At 39.9% G+C, this 18,990-nt stretch overlaps 2 protein-coding genes and 1 pseudogene across 2 annotated transcripts; 1 reads left to right on the plus strand and 2 right to left on the minus strand.

Annotated features, from left to right (window-relative positions):
- Positions 1-3,218: 3,218 nt before the first annotated feature.
- On the minus strand, positions 3,219-6,225 carry LOC147894558 (protein ENHANCED DISEASE RESISTANCE 2-like; annotated as a pseudogene).
- A 2,043-nt stretch (positions 6,226-8,268) lies between these two features.
- Positions 8,269-11,522, minus strand: LOC147894559 (anthocyanidin 3-O-glucosyltransferase 2-like). Its single transcript, XM_087385333.1, is given in 4 exon segments — positions 8,269-8,723; positions 8,726-9,181; positions 9,268-9,630; positions 11,492-11,522. Coding segments are annotated over 4 exon segments (1,305 nt in total).
- A 1,718-nt stretch (positions 11,523-13,240) lies between these two features.
- On the plus strand, positions 13,241-14,318 carry LOC147894560 ((R)-mandelonitrile beta-glucosyltransferase-like). The gene is made up of 2 exons (XM_087385334.1): positions 13,241-13,552; positions 13,902-14,318. The coding sequence occupies exons 1-2, from the start codon at positions 13,241-13,243 to the stop codon at positions 14,316-14,318; spliced, it is 729 nt and encodes a 242-aa protein (XP_087241460.1).
- Positions 14,319-18,990: the final 4,672 nt, after the last annotated feature.

An 18,990-nucleotide genomic window follows, 5' to 3' on the forward strand; every position in this document is an offset into this window, starting at 1 on the left:
TGATGTGGAATGATGAGGTGGCACATGTGGCAGCACGTGTGGCAATGTAAGGTGACATGGCAAGGAGTGATGTCACATCTGCTTGATGAGATGGCACCACGTGGTCTAACAACGTGGCATGGTTTTGATGACTCAACCTTCCACATGGGCAGCATGCAGACTCCAAAGGCTTGCCACTAGGATCGGTGATGCTCCTAGCCTACCTCACCAAGCCTAATACCAAGCCTACCTTGTCTTGGTATTAGGCTTGGGTGGCCCTTTTTCCCCCACAAAAGGGAGATTTAACTCTTGGAGGCCATATCGTATGTTTCCCTTACTCAAATTTAACCAAAATTTTTTCCTCTTATTCATCATGTAGAGAACTAAAAATATTGACATTTTTGAAATGTTTGGTTATGTTTGAGAATTACTAGATTTATTTTTAATATTCTTTGTTGATCCTCTAAGGAGTAAAAGTAAAAATTAAACTTCAATCTTCCTAAATCTAACCGTTGGATTTGGGATTTGATGATTCAACCACACACCCTTATGTGCCTACTAACCTTCCACCGAATTGGATTTGCTTAATTATTCAAAATACTAAAAAAATGTGGTGTGCTACTAAAATGCATGTATTTTATGACTTTATTTATTATAAATAATTATTTATAATTAGATAAATCATTCAAAAAATTACCAATAAATCAAGTTAAGCTCTACATAATGCAAAGAGACCACTTACAAAGTTTCAATAACATTTAATCTAAAATGAGTGAGAAATTTAGAATTTAATATGACACTCTTTGTTCGTGACAAACGTGTGACCACCCTGGAACCATGCCGTGTGACACAAAGAAATTTTTTGTGTGTGCATCGAATTTTCGATCAGACTATACGATTGTGTGCACAATAGCAAGTGTGATGTTGTGTCAGAAGACTTCAAAGACTAGATCCATAGGGAAGTAGGTGAGATTTGCATTTTTGTGTGCTAAAAAGCTTGTTTTTCCACCTCCTTAGGATTGGGGAGTGAACAAAAAGTGGACACCCTTAGCTTGCTACCACCCCATGATGTTGTTTACTCCATGAATATTATGGTTGACATTTATTTGTTGCAATGTATGAATCCTGATGTAGTTTTTGTTGATTATACACCAATTTCTGACTTATTACTTAAGTGGCATTTAGTCATGATATTTATATACTTATTTCATGCACACAATTTTATGATATGAATGTGTGATGATGTGATTATTAGGAAATATAACCTTCTGTGATGAGAATTTGGATATGAATATGTGATGATGTAATATTTGTAATATATTTCATGGCAAAGTATCAATTCCCAATGCTCCACTCACTTAAAGTACAGCATTCCCAATGCTCTGCAAAATTTTATTTAGTTGGACAGTCTCCACTCCCTTAAAGTAGAGCATTTCCAATGCTTCTCTCACTTTATTCCAACCCTTATCCTTATCATAGCGAACACATCGTGCCTTAGTGCACTTGTAATCTTCCATCGTAGTCCTTCCACAAACACTCTCTTATTTCTTATATCCTAGTCCTTCTGATTAACTTGTATTCATCTTTCAGTTTACGTCTTCCCTCACTTTCTATCACTCTTGAAGGAGCGGCAGCTCACTGTGCATCCCTCGCTATTGCTCCCTCACTCTCCTTCTCCCACTTTCCCTCTAAGACAATGACTACTTACTACCCGACTTCATTTACTGAACTCAAATTCTGTCTTAGATCTCTTTTGTATGGACCAATGAAGGGAAAATCATTCGAGGAGGATATGTTACGCACATGGCTGCTTGATTTGAACTCAGCAGAAGAGGTGAATATCCTTAGCTTTCTTTTTTGCTTCTTATAATCACGTACTTCTTATGCGAATGAGTTAAATTTTCGTACAGGATATGGCGGTGGCTAGAAGCTATATTGAAAAAAATGGTGAAGATGAGGAAAGCCAAGAAAAGAAGAGTTGTTGAATGCTTACAAGTCAGCGGAAGATTCGAAACAAGTTGTGAGGAGATTTGCGATGCCAGGCCTGGTTAAAGTCTACTTGTTTTCATGAAGCCAATGCCATAGTAGGCACTTTCGAGGACATATGCTCTCTCTAATGACTTAATAGTCAAGTGATGGAAATTTAATTCCATAGAAATTTAAAGTAAATGTGAAATTTAATTCCATAGACTTATGTGTTTTCTAAAGTAACTGTAATAGACAAGAAATGAAACTACAGTTCCACAAAGACTTTTTAGTTCTCTAATGTAAAGTTGTAATCGACAAGAGAGACAAAGATGACATCTTCTAGGCTGAGCTAATGGAAGGTGTTTTTTAACACCATATGGCTTTGAGTTATATGATCTACTTCTTGTACAAATGTGTCATGCTTTTTTTTAAATGTATTGTAGTTTTCTAAATGTACTCTAGTTTTTTTTCTAATTTGATTTTTTAAAATCTTACTTTTTGTCTCTTTTAACAACATGAAGTCCTCTTTTTTTAATGTACTCTAGTTTTAATAACATGTCACGTCAATTTTCCTAATTTGCTTTTTTATAATCTTACTTTTTGACTCAAAGTTTTGTTTTATAAGAGCCTCTTTTTTTGAAATGCTTTATCCAAAATTATCTCACAAAACGAATTTGGACAATGCACTAGTCCAAAATTAATCAAATAGGTGTTATTCCTTTCTGAACTGATAGTTCTGTAGTCCTTACTCATAGTTCTGAGCCACGTTTCCGTATTTTACTATTTTTGAGGTCTTTTAGGAGAGAAATAAATAAAAAAATAGTGAATTTCTTACAGGGCCCCAAAATGAGCTCCCTTTTTCCCTAATGACAATGATAAGATAAATGAAAGTCAAACTTGGAAGGAGTTTGATATGATTATCTTTGGACTTCTAGACTATCCCCTTGGCATAGAGATTTGGCAAGATCAAGAGAATGTCTTCATATCCTAGAAAAGTATTACATAGAATTACTTTCAATAAACACAAACGATTTGCTAGTGTCGAGGGAAATCTGTCGGTTTGAATTAGGATACAACTCCCAATGTCCCTGGTTTTGTTATACCAACTCCAAAGAAGCAGTGGTTTAAATGCATTTGGAGCATTCAATCCTATCTATAAATAGGCTGTAGATGCAAATCGAATCGCAACGTTAAAGGAAGGACACTGGCAACCGCCGTCCATTGGACAAGATCACTCTGTCATTCTCTTCTTCTTAAGACCGCTACAACTGCTAGGGGGAACCCTTCTCTTCTCGAGAATCTGCCTCATTATCTTCAACATTGACCATAGGATCTTGATGGTTTGGATGAAGATGCGTCCTCCAAAACTTGAATGACCAAGCCCTCTCCTTGAACTCTTCTCGTAGGGGGGAATAAAACCAAATCGCACCCAAGATCCTCTTTGGGTCTTCACTGGGTGTCTGCCCTTCAAGAACGAAAGCAAGGTCAACGGTAAGGTTTTTGACATATCCAAAGGCCAAGTGGACGATGGCATGACCCATCATGGAGGAGCCAATTCCACATCGAAATCCATGAAACTGTCATCCTGAATGTAGCGAGTTATGATTGCCTTTCCAAGGAGGAAAATGCCTTGCTCGCCAACCGCTGTCTTAAGAATTGAGGGTCCTTGCACAATGTTAGCAAGAAGCTTAAAGAGAGAGTTTTAGAATGCGGTATCTCCATCCAAGAAGCAATACATTAGAAAATCCTTGGGTGGTGGATCAATTGAAGGATACATGATACACAATCAACCTGTGATTTTCTTGAATTTCTCACCCTATAGTATATTTTCTGAATAAAAACATGCCATCATAAACCCTCTTTAACGATATAGTATGGTTTGATCCACTGAAGCTTTAACTTTCAAAGTGAAGACCAAGTTGGGATTTGAAGCGTAATATTGCATCCTCCTCTTTGAAGATCCAGAGCTTTGCATGGCCATTGACCTATTTCTTTTGACATCATTATACTATGTCCAAGACATACGAGATGATGTATAAGTCTTTGGCTAATGAGTTAATCCATACTAATGGAAAGGGACTCTTCTAAACTTAGGCATGCATTTCAACACTACAATCTAGAGGCTCAAAACCAAGAACTCCATGGGGACCACTGCCTCGACACCATAAACCATTTTGAAAGGCGAAATTTTAGTGTGACCTTGTATGTGGTCCAGAAGGCCAAAAAGAAGATACAAATTTTGGTCTTAGTCAATTTGGTTCACATTCATGACCTTCTTGATGATCGTCTGCATGATTTTGTTGGGCAATTTTGATTGGTCTTTGACTTGAGTTTGGTAGTGTTGAGGGGCATTTAGGCACCATAGGTCAGGCATATGTCCTAGTAATCATGAATGTCAGCATTCATATATGTGTGATAGTTACCAAGAACCATGGGGGTAGTTATATCTCCTTTTGGGATCTTATTGGTAATGATATCTTGATGTGTAATAGTCAGATTGTTGTCTTACTACCTGCTGCTTGATAGTATTCATGCTGCTTATCCCTTTTGGCAAGTTCTATGCGGTGAGATGCACCATTCTCGATGTTTTTAAATGGAGAAGGATGTACCTTTGCTACAGTTCCAATGTTCAAGATTGTTCTTTGACCAAAAGTGTATTTTGATTACTAGTCTTTCCAACTATGATCCGACTTTGTATGCTTTTTCCTGTTTAATGTTGATGGTTGGAAAGATCAAGTGTTTAACTATTCAGGGATGAATGTACCCTGAACACATTTGGCAATACTACAAATACTCCCTGCACATGAGGAGAACCTACCAAAAGTTTTGCATCTTTTTGGGACTGCATAGAGGTTTCTATAACAACGCTGTAGTAATTGGCGGCTTGAATCACTCCATTATCTTTCAATCTCATGCAAGAGGAGTCACTCTTGCAAGTGAATACATGTGGTACTTGGACTTCTAAGCTCAACGATTATAGCAAAGATTCGACCTGAGGTACGGACTGGGCACCATTTATAAGAGGCTTGAAACAAATTTCTTGGAGGCAGAGAAATTCTCTTTTGTGTGGAACTCTATCATAACCCTTTTCAAAGAGGCAGGTATCCTGAGCGATAGAGAGGTAGAGCTACTGGAGATCCCTACCCCCCGTGGATTATAAGTGTCCTTGCACAATGTTAGCAAGAAGCTTAAAGAGAGAGTTTCAGAATGCGGTATCTCCATCCGAGAAGCACTGCATTAGAGAATCCTTGGGTGGTGGATTGAAGGATATGTAATACATGATCAAGCTATGATTTTCTTTGCTAGGGACTTGCATATTGAATGCCCAAATGAATGGCAATCTGCTGTCGTGCAAGCCTTTGCATGCTATATCTGATAGCACTTTACATGTACCTCTTAGGAGATCTACGACAATCTATAGAGATTCAAGCCTTGTTTTACATGGCACTTCTATGTGCAAGGTTGAAGCTCAAGCTAGAGGGCGGTAGAAAGGAATTAATTAAGACAATCGATTGACTTGAGCTTCCATATACGATCGTACTTCCGGCTCAAATTTGAGCAAGCTAAAGATTTTAAATCCTACTCTAAAAGGGCACAAATGAAGGATTTTGACTAGATGTGATGCCAAAAAATCTAGATGGAGTTATCAGAATGGCAGAGGTTATTGTATGTAGTCAATCAATACAAAGAAACTCAATTGTTAAGAGAAATTTTAGTGGATATGTGAACCTACTTAATTGTTAAGCAAAATTTCAGGGGATATCCGAACTTGAACCTGCAAAGTGTTGTTGTTGCTACACCTTCTCCCACAAATTCTTGATACCGTATTCTTTACTATGAGTCAATAAAAATGAGTCAGTCCCCAGCAAATCTTGTATGAGATTAATGCCGTGGAGTTCACCCGGTAGAGCCCATCCAAAAGTCTCTCGTAGATGAAAGCTTATCTCCCAACATCTCTCGTATAGCTAAAAGCTTCGATATAAAAGCTGGTCATGGAGCTCCAAGAAGCAGCCAATCATTGATTGTTCAAGTTTGATCGTTGATCAAGCCATGGAATCAGGTCTTTGGAGCTCCCTTGCATCATACTCTCTATTCTCCCTGCCTGCTTTTATCTTAGCCTTGGCCTGGTTCTATTTCACCCGCCCATGACTTCTTCCTAGTCCTCCTTGCTTGCCTCAGATATGAAGGAATTTCAGTTCTCCTATAGGATGTCGAAAAGTTGTGTGGTTCAGTTGTACTGGTTCGGAAAAGTGTATTCCACTGGACTATAGACGTCATGACACGCCGGGATGTCCACTATATTGTTCAGTCAGCCTCCCGAAGGGCAACTCTCAGGTTTTGTAGATCTGATTATGCTCTAGCTTCAGAGTTCAAAGACTTATATAAATTTCTTATGAAAAGCGTTTGTATGTATGCTTTTTATGTTGTATAGTTTAAAAAGCATAAACCTTCATAATTGAGATTAATTATAATCAATTTAATGGCTAAAATCAATCCAATCTAAGGGCTCATATTCGTTACACGTGGCTAAAGGAGATGGAAGAAAACAAAAACGTCTCTTTAGGTTGCCTACCATAACAAGAGTGTGTAAGTGCATGTGGTTACTACCTCCTTGTATAGTGATAAAGCCAATGCTTTGGATTCAAAAGAACAAGCAAACGATTGCCTCCTTGTATAGTGATAAAGCCAATGCTTTGGCTCGGGGGGTTCACTATGTATAAACCCTCTATACCACGTGCGTTCAAGGCATATTTCTAAAATCCCTTATCTGTATAAAATTTTCATTAATAAAATGTACCCCTTTTCCATACAAATCTGTAAATTTTTTCCAAAACTATTTTAAATAGTCCCTTATGTATATTTATTTCTATAAATTTTAGACTCGGGGGGGTCACTCATGTGATAGGGTTACATATGATGAGTGACCCCCCCGAGTCTAAAATTTATAGAAATAAATATACATAAGGGACTATTTAAAATAGTTTTGGAAAAAATTTACAGATTTGTATAGAAAAGGGGTACATTTTATTAATGAAAATTTTTACAGATAAGGGACTTTAAATATAGGCCTTGAACGCACGTGATATAGAGGGTTTATACATAGTGACCCCCCCGAGATTTTAGAAATAAAAAATATCCTTTTGTTGAACTCACGTGATAGGGTTACATATGATGAGTGACCCCCCCGAGTGCTTTGGATTCAAAAGAACAAGCAAACGATTTTTAAAAGGGATTAAAAAGCACTTTTTGTAGGATGATCTCGAGAAATGGCAATTACACTATAACATTCTCTCTAAAGAAAACATTAAGAAACAACTCATTGGACATGAGCACAAAGTAAGCTCATGTCCTTTGAAAAGATTTTTTTAATATGAAAAAGTTGAAAAACTTTGAAAAGATTTTTTGAATATGAAAAAGTATTCTCAAGCTGTAAAGGTATAGAAAAAGCCATTATGAAGCCAAGAATGATTCAAGAGACTATTTTACATTAAAAAAATAGTAAATTTCTAGTATGTGAAATTATTCTAGAGCTAGAAATATTTCTTTATCGAACCATATATTACAAATTGCGGCTCTATTACATCTATCCTATGTGCACTAGAGTAATCAATCTTCAAATTACACCTTGTAGATGCTATATTTCATAAGGACTTCTTTTGTAATTTATGATTGCTTATAAGAATAGAATTGAAGTTCCACCCAATATCTTCTATAGGATTTGCTCATTTGATACATTTACACTTGAGAGAGAGGTCTCCTAAGAAATTAATTAAGAATTCAACTAGTTTCCATTAATTAAGAATTTACTTAGTAAATTATGAATTCATAGAGAGATTGTAGAAAAATTAATCAATTAACTAAGAACTCACTTAATTTCGATTAAATCTATCTCAACTATATATGCTTTACCCACACAATGTCATGCACTGTGATGGAGCATCTTGCTTCCTTATCTTGACAAAACCTTTTAGTGAAGCTAATAATTAATTAACAAGAGTGCGTAAGTGCACGTGGGCACTGCCTCCTTATATATTGCTAAAGCCAATGCTTTGGATTCAAAAGAACAAGCAAATAATTTTTAAAAGGGATTAAAAAAAAGTTTTTGCATGATGATCTCAAGAAATGGCAATTAAAGTACAAGACTCTCTCTAAGGAGGCAATACTAATAAGTTTCAATTTCACTCTAACACTCTCTCTAAGGAGGCAATGCTAATAAGTTTCAATCCTCCACTATATCACTCCTTAGAACTACAGCACTCCCTCTAAGGAGGGATATTGCTAATAGAAACATTATAATTAAAGAAAACATTAAGAAACAACTCATTGGACATAAGGGCAGAGTAAGCTGATGTCCTTGTAAAACTTAAGCAAGTTAGCAAAAGAGAGGCCGCCTTCCTCAGAAGATCTTCTCACCACTTCCATCGTCTCTTTGGCTTTGAGTCTTGCCTTCTCCCCTTGCGTCTCTTGCATCAGTCTCCTCACCCCTCTTTCTACATGGCTCCTTGCTAGTTCTCCCTCCTCCGTCCTCTCCAGCTCAAATCCTACCTTCCATACTCGCTCTATGTAGCTTGCATATTTCGACCTCTGCTCCGCCACCCGCGGACAGCCAAGCATCGGCACCCCCGCCCATAAGCTCTCCATCGTTGAGTTCCATCCACAGTGCGTCAAGAATCCCCCCACCGCCGCATGCCCCAACACCTCCACTTGCGGTGCCCACTTTATGATCTTACCTCTTGCCTCCGTCCTTTCCAAAAAGCCTTCCGGCAAGACTTTGTCCTGATTACCCATAAGAACGGCTGTGCACTTGCCTCGAGCCCATAGGCCAGCTCTTTCATCTCCTCCCAAGACAGAGTCGCGTAGCTTCCAAAAGCCACATAGATGACGGACGAATCGGCCTGCGTATCCAACCATTTTAAGCACTCGTGCTCGTTGGCCGTGCCATTTGGTCGACGGCCTGACGAAGCGTAGTGAAGCAATGGGCCGATCCCGTACGCTGGAATTTGAGCCACCCTGAAAGCTTCGAAGGCATTGCGTTCTAGCTCAGATATTGTATGGATGAGAACCCGTTCTGCGGCTTTCATACGAGAACTAACGTTCATCAAGAATCGAGCGAGGATACTGGATGGATCAGCAACAAGCAGGTCTTGAGGATAATGGTCGAGCGGAAAAGCGGGAAGACTCTGGATACAGTCAATCATGATTGCGTTGTCATTTTTCGAGCGGGCAGCTGAACCTGCCAAACCGTCAAACGAAGAAGGGTGAACAGAACAGACCTTTACAACTCACATCTTTTATTTTTAAAGATCAAGGCCATCCTACCGTTAAGAGGGAGATATCCCTTTGAATAGAGCTGAGGAAGGTTACGAATCATCAAATACGCCTTTGCAGTCGAGGTCCAGTAATCAATCCTGGGGATTCCGAATTTATCGGCTACATCCTGAGCGTCTGGGACGAAGGAATCTGAGACGATGCAGGTGACGGGATTCTCCAGGCTAAGCTTCTCAAGGAGTTGCTCGAGGCCTCGGCCCATGGAGGGGGTGAAGTCGAAGAGGAAGTGAGGCTGGCCGGGCCGGGTGAAGTCGAAGAGGAAGTGAGGCAGCCATTGATGTGGCCTTGGCCAGCCGCAGGGACGATGAGTGCGTGGGGAGTTGCAGGCGACGTTCCCATGATCGCTAAAGTTTCCTGAGAGTGAGGGATATGTATGTTCTGAGAGTAGGTAGGCTATATATAAGGTGGGTTCCCAGGATTTAATGAAGAAAAGGATTAAGAAAAGTCTACTCACACAAGGAAGGACCTCGTGGAGGTTGGAAGCACAAGAGACACTCGCGGGGTACGTTTGAGCAAGCCGCGTGAGTAAGACGATTAATAAGACAATAGCACAAGTGATCACATAATGTGCTTCCTCTAATTTGGCTAGTTAAAAAGTAAAGGAAAAGAAGCTTCTAAGCATCTACAAACCATAAAAGAATTTTCGAGAGTTAGGGCACATGTGGGTCACCTCAAGAGTGATTGAAGAGCAAGAGCAATAACAATAGCTCAAAAGTGACTAAATTTGTCACGTTAGCATCCTCAAAAGTGTGTTCCAGAAGAAGATTCTGTTGGTTGACTCAATTCTTTATGAGTATTTAATAGCATCCTCAAAGTGTGTTCTAGAAGATTCTAATGTCTAGGTCCACTTTGAGGACCATTTTCATGTTTTTTTTTCCTCAAGAACATTTTCATGTTTTTTTATATTGCTTTATAGAGTATTGTCTTCATCTTGTGTTGGGGGAAGGGCCTTCAACAAAAAAAAAATTGGGGCCCACTTACAATGCAAGGAATGAGTAGCTTGTGGGGACATTTGAAGCCTCCATGCATAGTTTTCTATCTACATATTATGTACATGTGATGAGAGAGAAGAACAATACTTGTAAAAAGTATAGAGCATGATATATATTAATGACACATTACATAAAAATACGTGTTACCATTGTTGTAACTTTTTAAAATATACATCCAATAATGCAAGGTTGTTTTTTTGAATGTAGATAATGCTAAAATAAAAAGTAAGGAGTAGCTTATGAGTGAGCCACAAGAATGGCATATATATCTAAAACACTTATGCTCTCTGGTACTCATCAATGTCATTATAAATCTTACGTCATGACTCAAACAAGAGTTTATTAGGAATTTGCAAGACACAAAAACATTAGTAATAGCAATGCCTAAAGAACAACTTTAATATGGTTAGCTACCACTCTTATGGTTGGTGAGCATCACACGAGTATGGATCTTTCATAGAAGACAAACTCTTTTTTTTTGTAAAAAGAATATTTTATATTTATAGAGCTAGTCAAACCCAAAAAAAGGCCATTTATAAAAATTGGACGTCATAAGGGGACATGCCCGCGGCCTACAGTAATAGAGCAGAGCGATGCTTAGCATTAGTTTGGTAGCATAATAGGACATAAAAGTGTCTTTTTGAGGTTTTGGCAAAAAAATCACAACTTGATGAAGATGCGGCTTTTGCTCTTGAGCTTAAGGTAGAGTCATAGGACTATTTTAAAAAAATATACATGTGATTACAAAATGCTCACAAATGTATGGTAACACAGAGTTGCACACAGAGAGTACTCAGATTTGAAACTTTATATAGCATGCCTCCAAAAAAAAAGATTTCAATGAGCTATCATGTTTTACAGAGTGTTTATAAGTATACAAAACACATAAGAGTGACAAAAATTTATTAAAAAATCATTTTGGCAAGATTGATTTAGCAATTAACAAGAATGGTTAGCTTAGCGAGTTACATTGTACAATCTTGGCCATCCAGCTATGTTGAATTTTGGAGATGGAGGCTGAAACAGTGGTACGACTTGCACGAATAAGATCTCTGCCAGAGTCATTTGGTGAAGGAATGTGTTGAGGTTCATGATTTGAATAAAGTATGGGGGTTAAGGAGGTCCTCTGGGTAGTGGAAGGGAGTTTTTTAGAAGCATATGGAAAGATTGTAGGGTTGGACAATGTTGTTTCCTACTGTAGAAGCTTCTACATAACTGGCTACCTTTGTAGGCGAAGCTCAGGAAGAGGTTCATGGTAAACCCAATGTGCTCGGGCCTTTGTGGGAAAGCGGTGGAGCATGTTCTGCATGTGATGCAACATTGCCTAGCCACTAGGTCTTTGTGGTTTAAGGTGGAGTTTGCCAAAAGGAGAGTGCCTTGGATGGTTGGGAGCCAACTGGAAACGAGGGGTCCTATGTGATACCTTAGGTTTACCTTCCACGCTTGTGGCTTATTGGTGGTACATTAGAGCTGCAATGACAAAGGTGGTCTGGTCAGTATGGAATAGGCTTATTGGCAATACATTAGAGCTGCGGTGACAAAGGTGGTCTGGTTAGTACGGAATAGGCTTTGCTTTGGATAGATTATCTCCTCATTGCTTAGGGATTTACAGATTCAGTTTTGTTGGATTGTTGCAAGAGTTCTTTGCTTGATTTTGAGAGTATCTTAGGCAAAAGAGATAAACTGGTGGCTCAGTTATTGTAGGAGATTACCGGGTTTTTACATGTATAGTTAATGCCCTCATGGTAGTTGGGTGTGTCTTGTTATACTTAGTGCAAGCCACGGGTGTTGACCCGTTTGGTTGGCCATTTCCTTTATAAAGGGATTTTGTTTGGGAGTTCCCCCTCCCTTTTTGCAATATAAGTCCGCGTTTTTGTTCACACACACACACACACACACATATATAAGTCAATATTTTGGTCGACATAAGAATATTTTTATGTCTTGTGAATTCCTAATATAAATATGTTTGAGTCATGATGTAAGATTTATAATGACATAAATGGGTACTAGAGAGGAGTGTGTGATATGTCATTCTGATGGCTCAATCAAAAGCTACTCTTCAATTTTTCTTTTAATGCTATCTACAGTTTAAAAGATAATCTAGGTTTTGACAGTGGTTATTTGTAACCTCTATTGTAATGTGTGGGCAATAACTATCATCCTTTATTGTTTTGACAAGTATTGTTTCATGCCTCATCAAATGTACATAGAATATGTAGACAGAATTTACAATGTATGAAAGCTTCAGAATGGCCCCATAAGCCACTTATTCCTCACTTGAATTGTTGGAGAGTGGAGACATGCATTGGACCAAGAAAATATTCTAGAAACACTTTGGGGATACTTAGAGGGACACTCTATTACTACAATCACAAAAGGTAGCCTTTCTAGAAAGATTCTTGAAAGAAATTGAGTCACTCTCAACCCCAAAGAATAAAAAGACATGCAAATGGTCCTCCTTGGAAAAGAGTGGACCCATGCAAGTATCTTCTAGAATAGACTTTGAGGATGTAGAACAACCATGAAGAGTTGAGTCACCATTGTTGTTGCTCTCCTTGGTTACGTAAGGGGGGAGAAGGGAGTTTGCTCTTCATCACTCTTGAGGTGAGCAATATGCTTAAAAAATTCTTGTGCAAAAGTTTCTTTTGGACTACTTTTTTAACAACCCAAATTAAAGGAGCTTTTATGAAGAACATTTTGTTCAAAAGGTTGTGGTTATAATTAGCCGCCTTCTTGTTTTTGGCTTTGGACCCTCGTTTTGTGAGTCGGTTTGTGCACTAGGAGAAGAATGACCTTTCCTTATGCCTATTCAAATCCATTTTGGATGGAAGACCGTCTGACGTGAGGGAGGAGAAGAGTTCCATCACAAAAGCCGTGTTATCTAAGTACCGACCTGCCTCACCCTCGTCACTCTCACACTAGCTACTCGTCTCACTCTTTAGTGCTATTCTCAAGTTTCAGTTGTGGGCATGCCGTCTGCAACTCCCCACACACTCATCGTCCCTGCGGCTGGCCAAGGTCATGTCAATGGCTGCATGCTCCTCGCCCGCTCCCTCTCCTCCCTCGGCTTCTCCATCTCCTTTGTCTACTTCGACTCTTCCGAGTACACCCAGCTCCTACACAAGCATTGCCTCTCCTCCCCCCATCACCCCTCCGATGTCCAAATCCATGTCGTTCCTGATGGTTTCCCGCCCGGCCAGCTGCACTCCCTCTTCGACTTCACCCCCTCCATGTGCCGGGGCCTTGAGCAGCTCCTTGAGAAGCTTACCCTGGAGAATCCCGTAACCTGCCTAATGTTATTTCTTGCGTCGTAGGATTAACGCCTCGCCATCTCTGATTCCTTCGTCCCCGACACTCAGGATGTAGCCGATAAATTTGGAATTCCCAGGATCGAGTACTGTACCTCAACTGCAATAGCGTATATATTTAACCACTCGGAACCTTCCTCAGCTCTTTTCGAAGGGATATCTCCCTCTTGAAGATAGAATGGCCCATGATAAAAGCTATAAAATCCAAGATGGGACTTGTAAAACTTTGTTCTGGTCACGCTTCTTCGCTTAATGGCTTTGCAGGTTCGATTAAGATGCCCGCTGGAAAAAAGATAACCCTGTCATGATTGACTGTATCCAGGGTCTTCCTGCTATTCCGCTCGAGCATTATCCCCAAGAAGTTCTTGTTGCTGATCCATCCGGCATCCTCGCTCGATTCTTGGTGAACGTTTGTTCTGGTATGAAAGCCATATCTAGAACGGTTCTCATCCACACAGTACCTGAGCTAGAACGCGATGCCTTCGAAGCGTTTAGGGTGGCTCAAATTCCAGCGTACGGGATCGGCCCCTTGTTTCACCAAGCTTCCTCATGTCAACCGGCAACAGAGCACGATTGCTTAAAATGGTTGGATATGCAGGCGGATTCGTCCGTCATCTATGTGGCAAGGAGGCACGTAGAAGGAGGGGTGAGGAGGCTCATGCAAGGGACGCAAGGGGACAAGGCAAGAGAGAAGGCCAAAGAGATGATGGAAGTGGTGAGAAGCTCTTCGGCCTCCTGAACTCGCTTAAGTTACGGCGTGCTAAAGTCCAATGACAGTCTAAACACCGTTTCTTTCGGTGTGTTTCTTGTTTTTGGAAACCTTTCGTTGTTTTCTCTTTCAAAGCCCTCCATACAAAGTAGTGCCCATGACATTGTTAGAACAATTGAAAAGCTATCATAATCTTTTCTATCATATTTTATGTCATGCTAAGGTCCATATACTTGTATTTGTGTCCAATACCAGTTGAGAAAGTTGGAAATGCCATTTGGGGAGCAAAAGAGATGCTAACTAGAAAACTTCAACAAGAGTAAAGCAAACAAGAGGGGCATTTGAATGCAATCAAGAGGGGCATTTGAATGCAATGACTAAAAGAATTGACATGTAATATTCATCTTCATTTCAAGAATTTGTATGCAAAATCTACATAACTCAGTAACTCACTAGAATTGCAGATACAACATTTACTAGTTACGTGCCTTGTATGTGTAACTTGCTAATATTTCACCAATTTTTGTACTTGGTCTTTCTTTTTGAGGACTGAGCACCCCATTAATACACTCGGCTTTTCTTTTTCTTTATTTCAAGCTTGCTAATTTTTGAAATGAATATGCAATGTTAGAACATTGCTTTTTTCAAACAATACAATATGAGAGCTCATGCACCGAGTTCATGCATGTTTGCATCCTATTGACCCTTCATCATGTCAAAGGGGGATACCACTCTAAATTTAATCTAAGGGTATCCCTTTATTCAATTTAGGGTGGTATCCCTTTTAGATGTATTTAATGACAAGGTATTGAAAAAAACATGTTCTAGAAAACACAAGGTGCTCAAGAAGTTCAACTTCATAAGTGACTATTCAAATCCATGACCTTGCAAAGTGTATCAAGGCTTCATCACATGTATGTCATTTAATATATGTCAAAGGGATACCACTCTAAATTGAATCTAATAGAGGCCAAAAGAGAGATGCATGTCACATCATTGATTCAATTGACAACTACAAAGCAAAAATTCAAAATTGTCTAGGTTATATGAATGTTGTGCCGAAAATAAATATCAAGGGAATTTGATGACTCCAACTTGACTGTAACATGGGCAAAACAAATCCTGCATGCCACTTGAAATATGGGTCTGAAATTTATCGTGAATCTACATTGTTTTATGGCTGATGTAGACTCTAGGAGAAGTCAGCAATTGGAAGATCTCCATAGCAGTGAGGCGGGGTTGGTGAATTGCCATGCAATCCATGTTCTATCCCAAGACACGAAGGTAAACTACATGTGCTTGCATGGAACAAATATTCCTTGTGATGCATGTTGAATGAAGTCATTGCAAGTACATAATGGTTCACTGCAAACACGCACTGTATATGTCTTTTCCATAGGATCAGATTCAAATCTTTCAACCATGAACTCTTCATCTTCATCCACTTTGTAAATCATTCCTGGGGTCACATTATCTGTAGCATGCAAAGAGCATTCAATGCGATCTACAATTGCCTTTGAAATGCTTGTCCTACACTTCATCTTGCGATGGCTAGAGGTAGGAGTCACTTTTTCTGAGAGGTTTGGTATTTGATTCCCACTAGGTGTGTTATTTGCATCAGAATTGCCCAAAATCTCAGAAACATCCAGAAGAAACCCGGATCTTTGTAGCTTCCTTACTTCTACACTTGTCAAACATACTTCTACTTGCACTGGCCACTTTTTAGGAGCTATTGGAGCACCAATAATCTTGTTGCTTGAAATCCATGAATTTGTCACATCATTCCCACAAAATTAAAAAAATTACACTCGTTGACCAGGGGCATGGTTCATTCTTTCCTTGAAACTAGGTGCTGAATTTTCTTGCAAGCTATTCTCATTAATCAATTTTCTAGTAGACATCAGGTCCGCAGGATAGAAAATGACAAGTTGTAGATGCCTGTCAACCAAGATCTCATGCCAGATCTCACTACCACCACCACCACGTGCTCTCGTGCTAAGTCCATAGCACCCGAACTGTCACTGTGCAAAGAAAATGTCTCTGCACAATAGACATCTACTGGTCTACCCAACCTGCATCACGTGCATGCTGCTCCTGAAAGCATAAGGACTTGATGTCCCAACCACTTCCCTACTGCCAAAATTTGCCATAATCATGCTACCAACTCCCACTGCAATGTAAGCAAGAACTGGAAGTGTAGCCCCAATGGCAAACATGTGAGAACCAAGTCTCAACCCAGTCATGGATGCATGAAGTACTATGGCTACCATATCAACCATAACCTGCTACTCAACTGATCTGTGATCATCAAACTTGTTGTGTTTCAAATATGGAGCCAATACAGGCGATGGAGTACTCAGTAACTTCCCCCTCTCCATATTGAAACAACCAAGTATCGAAAGACAAACATCATCAAGACCATGCAGCTCCCAATGCAAAGCATCCCTATCCATAAAGGACCATATGGCAAGTACCTCAGAAGGATAGCAATCTCTTGATTACTGAGACCATAACCTGTCTCACTGTGCATCACATCCCGAGCTCTCATAACGGTATCAAACCTATGAAGCCAAGCTCGAGGGGATTGCTTCTGGCCATGGAGGCACTTACTAAGCAAACATATCAATGATTCCTACCCATGCGCAATATGACCTAAGTCAATAACTACAGAAACCACATCTGTCTTGGCATAACCAGCCAATGAATCATTCCGGGCATCATTAGCCAAGGTATCCTCCTCACCATGCATAGCCTCATCCTCATCTGCAAGAGGCACTCCGCATCCTGGGAGCAAACTGTAACTATCCATAGAAGATGCATCAACAATCTCCATAGGAGTATAAACCTGTGGAATACTCGAGACATCTGATCGTCTCTGACCAAAATCAGGAAGTAATTGTGGCTGTCCCAACTTTATAACCTACTCACTGTGGGAAAAACCTCCCACTCCAAGGGATATGGGCTGCCCCTGCAAAGAATTCGGAGGTATCAGTGCACTTACACCCTCCTAGAACACCACTCTCCTACTATGCACAGTCCTGGGCTATCTAAACATAGCATCCTCTCTGAAATAGACATTATGGCTGCGTATGAGCTCTCTAGCTGAAGAATCCCATACCCTAAAGTCCCTACTGGACTCACTGTATCCAAGGAAGATACACCTCTTGGATCGGGAAACATGAGCATAAGCCTCGCAGCCAAACACATGTAAAAATGCTCATAACATGGTGCCCTACCTGTCAAGAAGTCAAATGGCACTCTACCATCCAGAGATCTCCTGGGTGACCTATTAAGCAAGTATGTAGCTGTCTTACATGCCTGAGCCCAATAGCATTCGGTAAGACTTGCATATCATAGCATGCTACCAATCCTGTCCAATAGAATCCGATTTATGCCTCCTGCCAAGGCACTCCTGCCAAGGCATCATGAGCAAAAAGATGAGGAGTGGTCAACATCCTTCCAAGTGTATCACATAGATGCTGAAATCTAGAAGAGGTAAACTCTGCATCACCATCAGTCATCAAGCTCAATAGCTTCTTTCCTGACTGATTTTTAGCATTACCCAAGAAGCACTGAAATGTATCATATACATCATGTTTCTGACGAATCGGATATACCCATATGTACTTTGTAGCAGCATCAATAAATGTCACAAAGTAAGAGGCACCACCCAAGAAAACGGTAGGCATAGGCCCACAAATTGCACTATGAACCAACTGCAATGGCTCAACATACCTCTCACTAACTATCTTCCTCACAAAAGAGGATCCTGACTGCTGACCATCATGACAATCATGACATAAAATCTGAGAGACATCCATAACAGGAATGTATCTCAATGTTGTAAGGGCTTCCATACCTGCAGCAGACTTATGTCCAAGTCTGGCATACCATAAACTAACTGATGGCTGCTTACTAATCATAATCATTTGATCCTAGACACCTGATACATGCAATGCATAAGAGAATCCAACCCGTGATCCCTTAGCCATAACCAAATTGCCTCTAGCAATCTTCCATGCATGATCACCCAAAGAGACATGATAACCTGCCTCAACTAACTGTCCAGTACTGATCTTGCTTATAGAAAGCCTTGGTATATGTCTAACCCTCTATAGAACAAGAATAGAGCCACTAGGCATAACAAGGTGGATATCCCTGTAACCATAGACATCCATAGAATGATCAGTGCCCATCAAACTGCCCCCCACAATGCATTCCTGATATGCATTGAACCATGACCTATGAGGGGTCATATGACATGAAGCACATGGATCTAATATCCAATCATCGAGAATGGGTACATCAGTGACCAAGAAGGAGGTGTCAGACATACAAAAGAATGCCTTCATCACTGCTACTATCAGTGGAAACCCTAGCATCCACACCTTGAAACTCAACATGCTTCTTCCTATCATTCTTAACCTTGCTCTTCTTCTTGCATTTTCTTAGCCATTTCCAGTAGTACTTTTTCATGTGGCCATAATTTCCACAATAGAAACATCTAACACAAGTCCGAGAGCTAGACTTGCTCTTGGAATTCCCCCTTGAACATGACCTATTTCTACCAATTGATCTACCTCTGGAGTGCATATCAAGGCTGTATTTCAGCCCATTAGGGAATTTCAACCCATCATGCTATAACATAACAATATCATGGTCATACATTCGACATATATGAGTATAGAACTCATATGCATGG

Source organism: Dipteris shenzhenensis, chromosome 14 (assembly GCF_047967505.1).
Source record: "Dipteris shenzhenensis isolate YYH24624 ecotype China chromosome 14, Dip_SZ_1.0, whole genome shotgun sequence".
Lineage (NCBI taxonomy): Eukaryota > Viridiplantae > Streptophyta > Polypodiopsida > Gleicheniales > Dipteridaceae > Dipteris > Dipteris shenzhenensis.

Bases quoted from the DNA above. Each gene is read 5' to 3' on its own strand.
- LOC147894560 (XM_087385334.1), top strand. From the start codon at position 13,241: ATGCCGTCTGCAACTCCCCACACACTCATCGTCCCTGCGGCTGGCCAA. The intron at 13,553-13,901 runs GTAACCTGCCTA...GACTGTATCCAG, and splicing joins AGCTTACCCTGGAGAATCCC to GGTCTTCCTGCTATTCCGCT.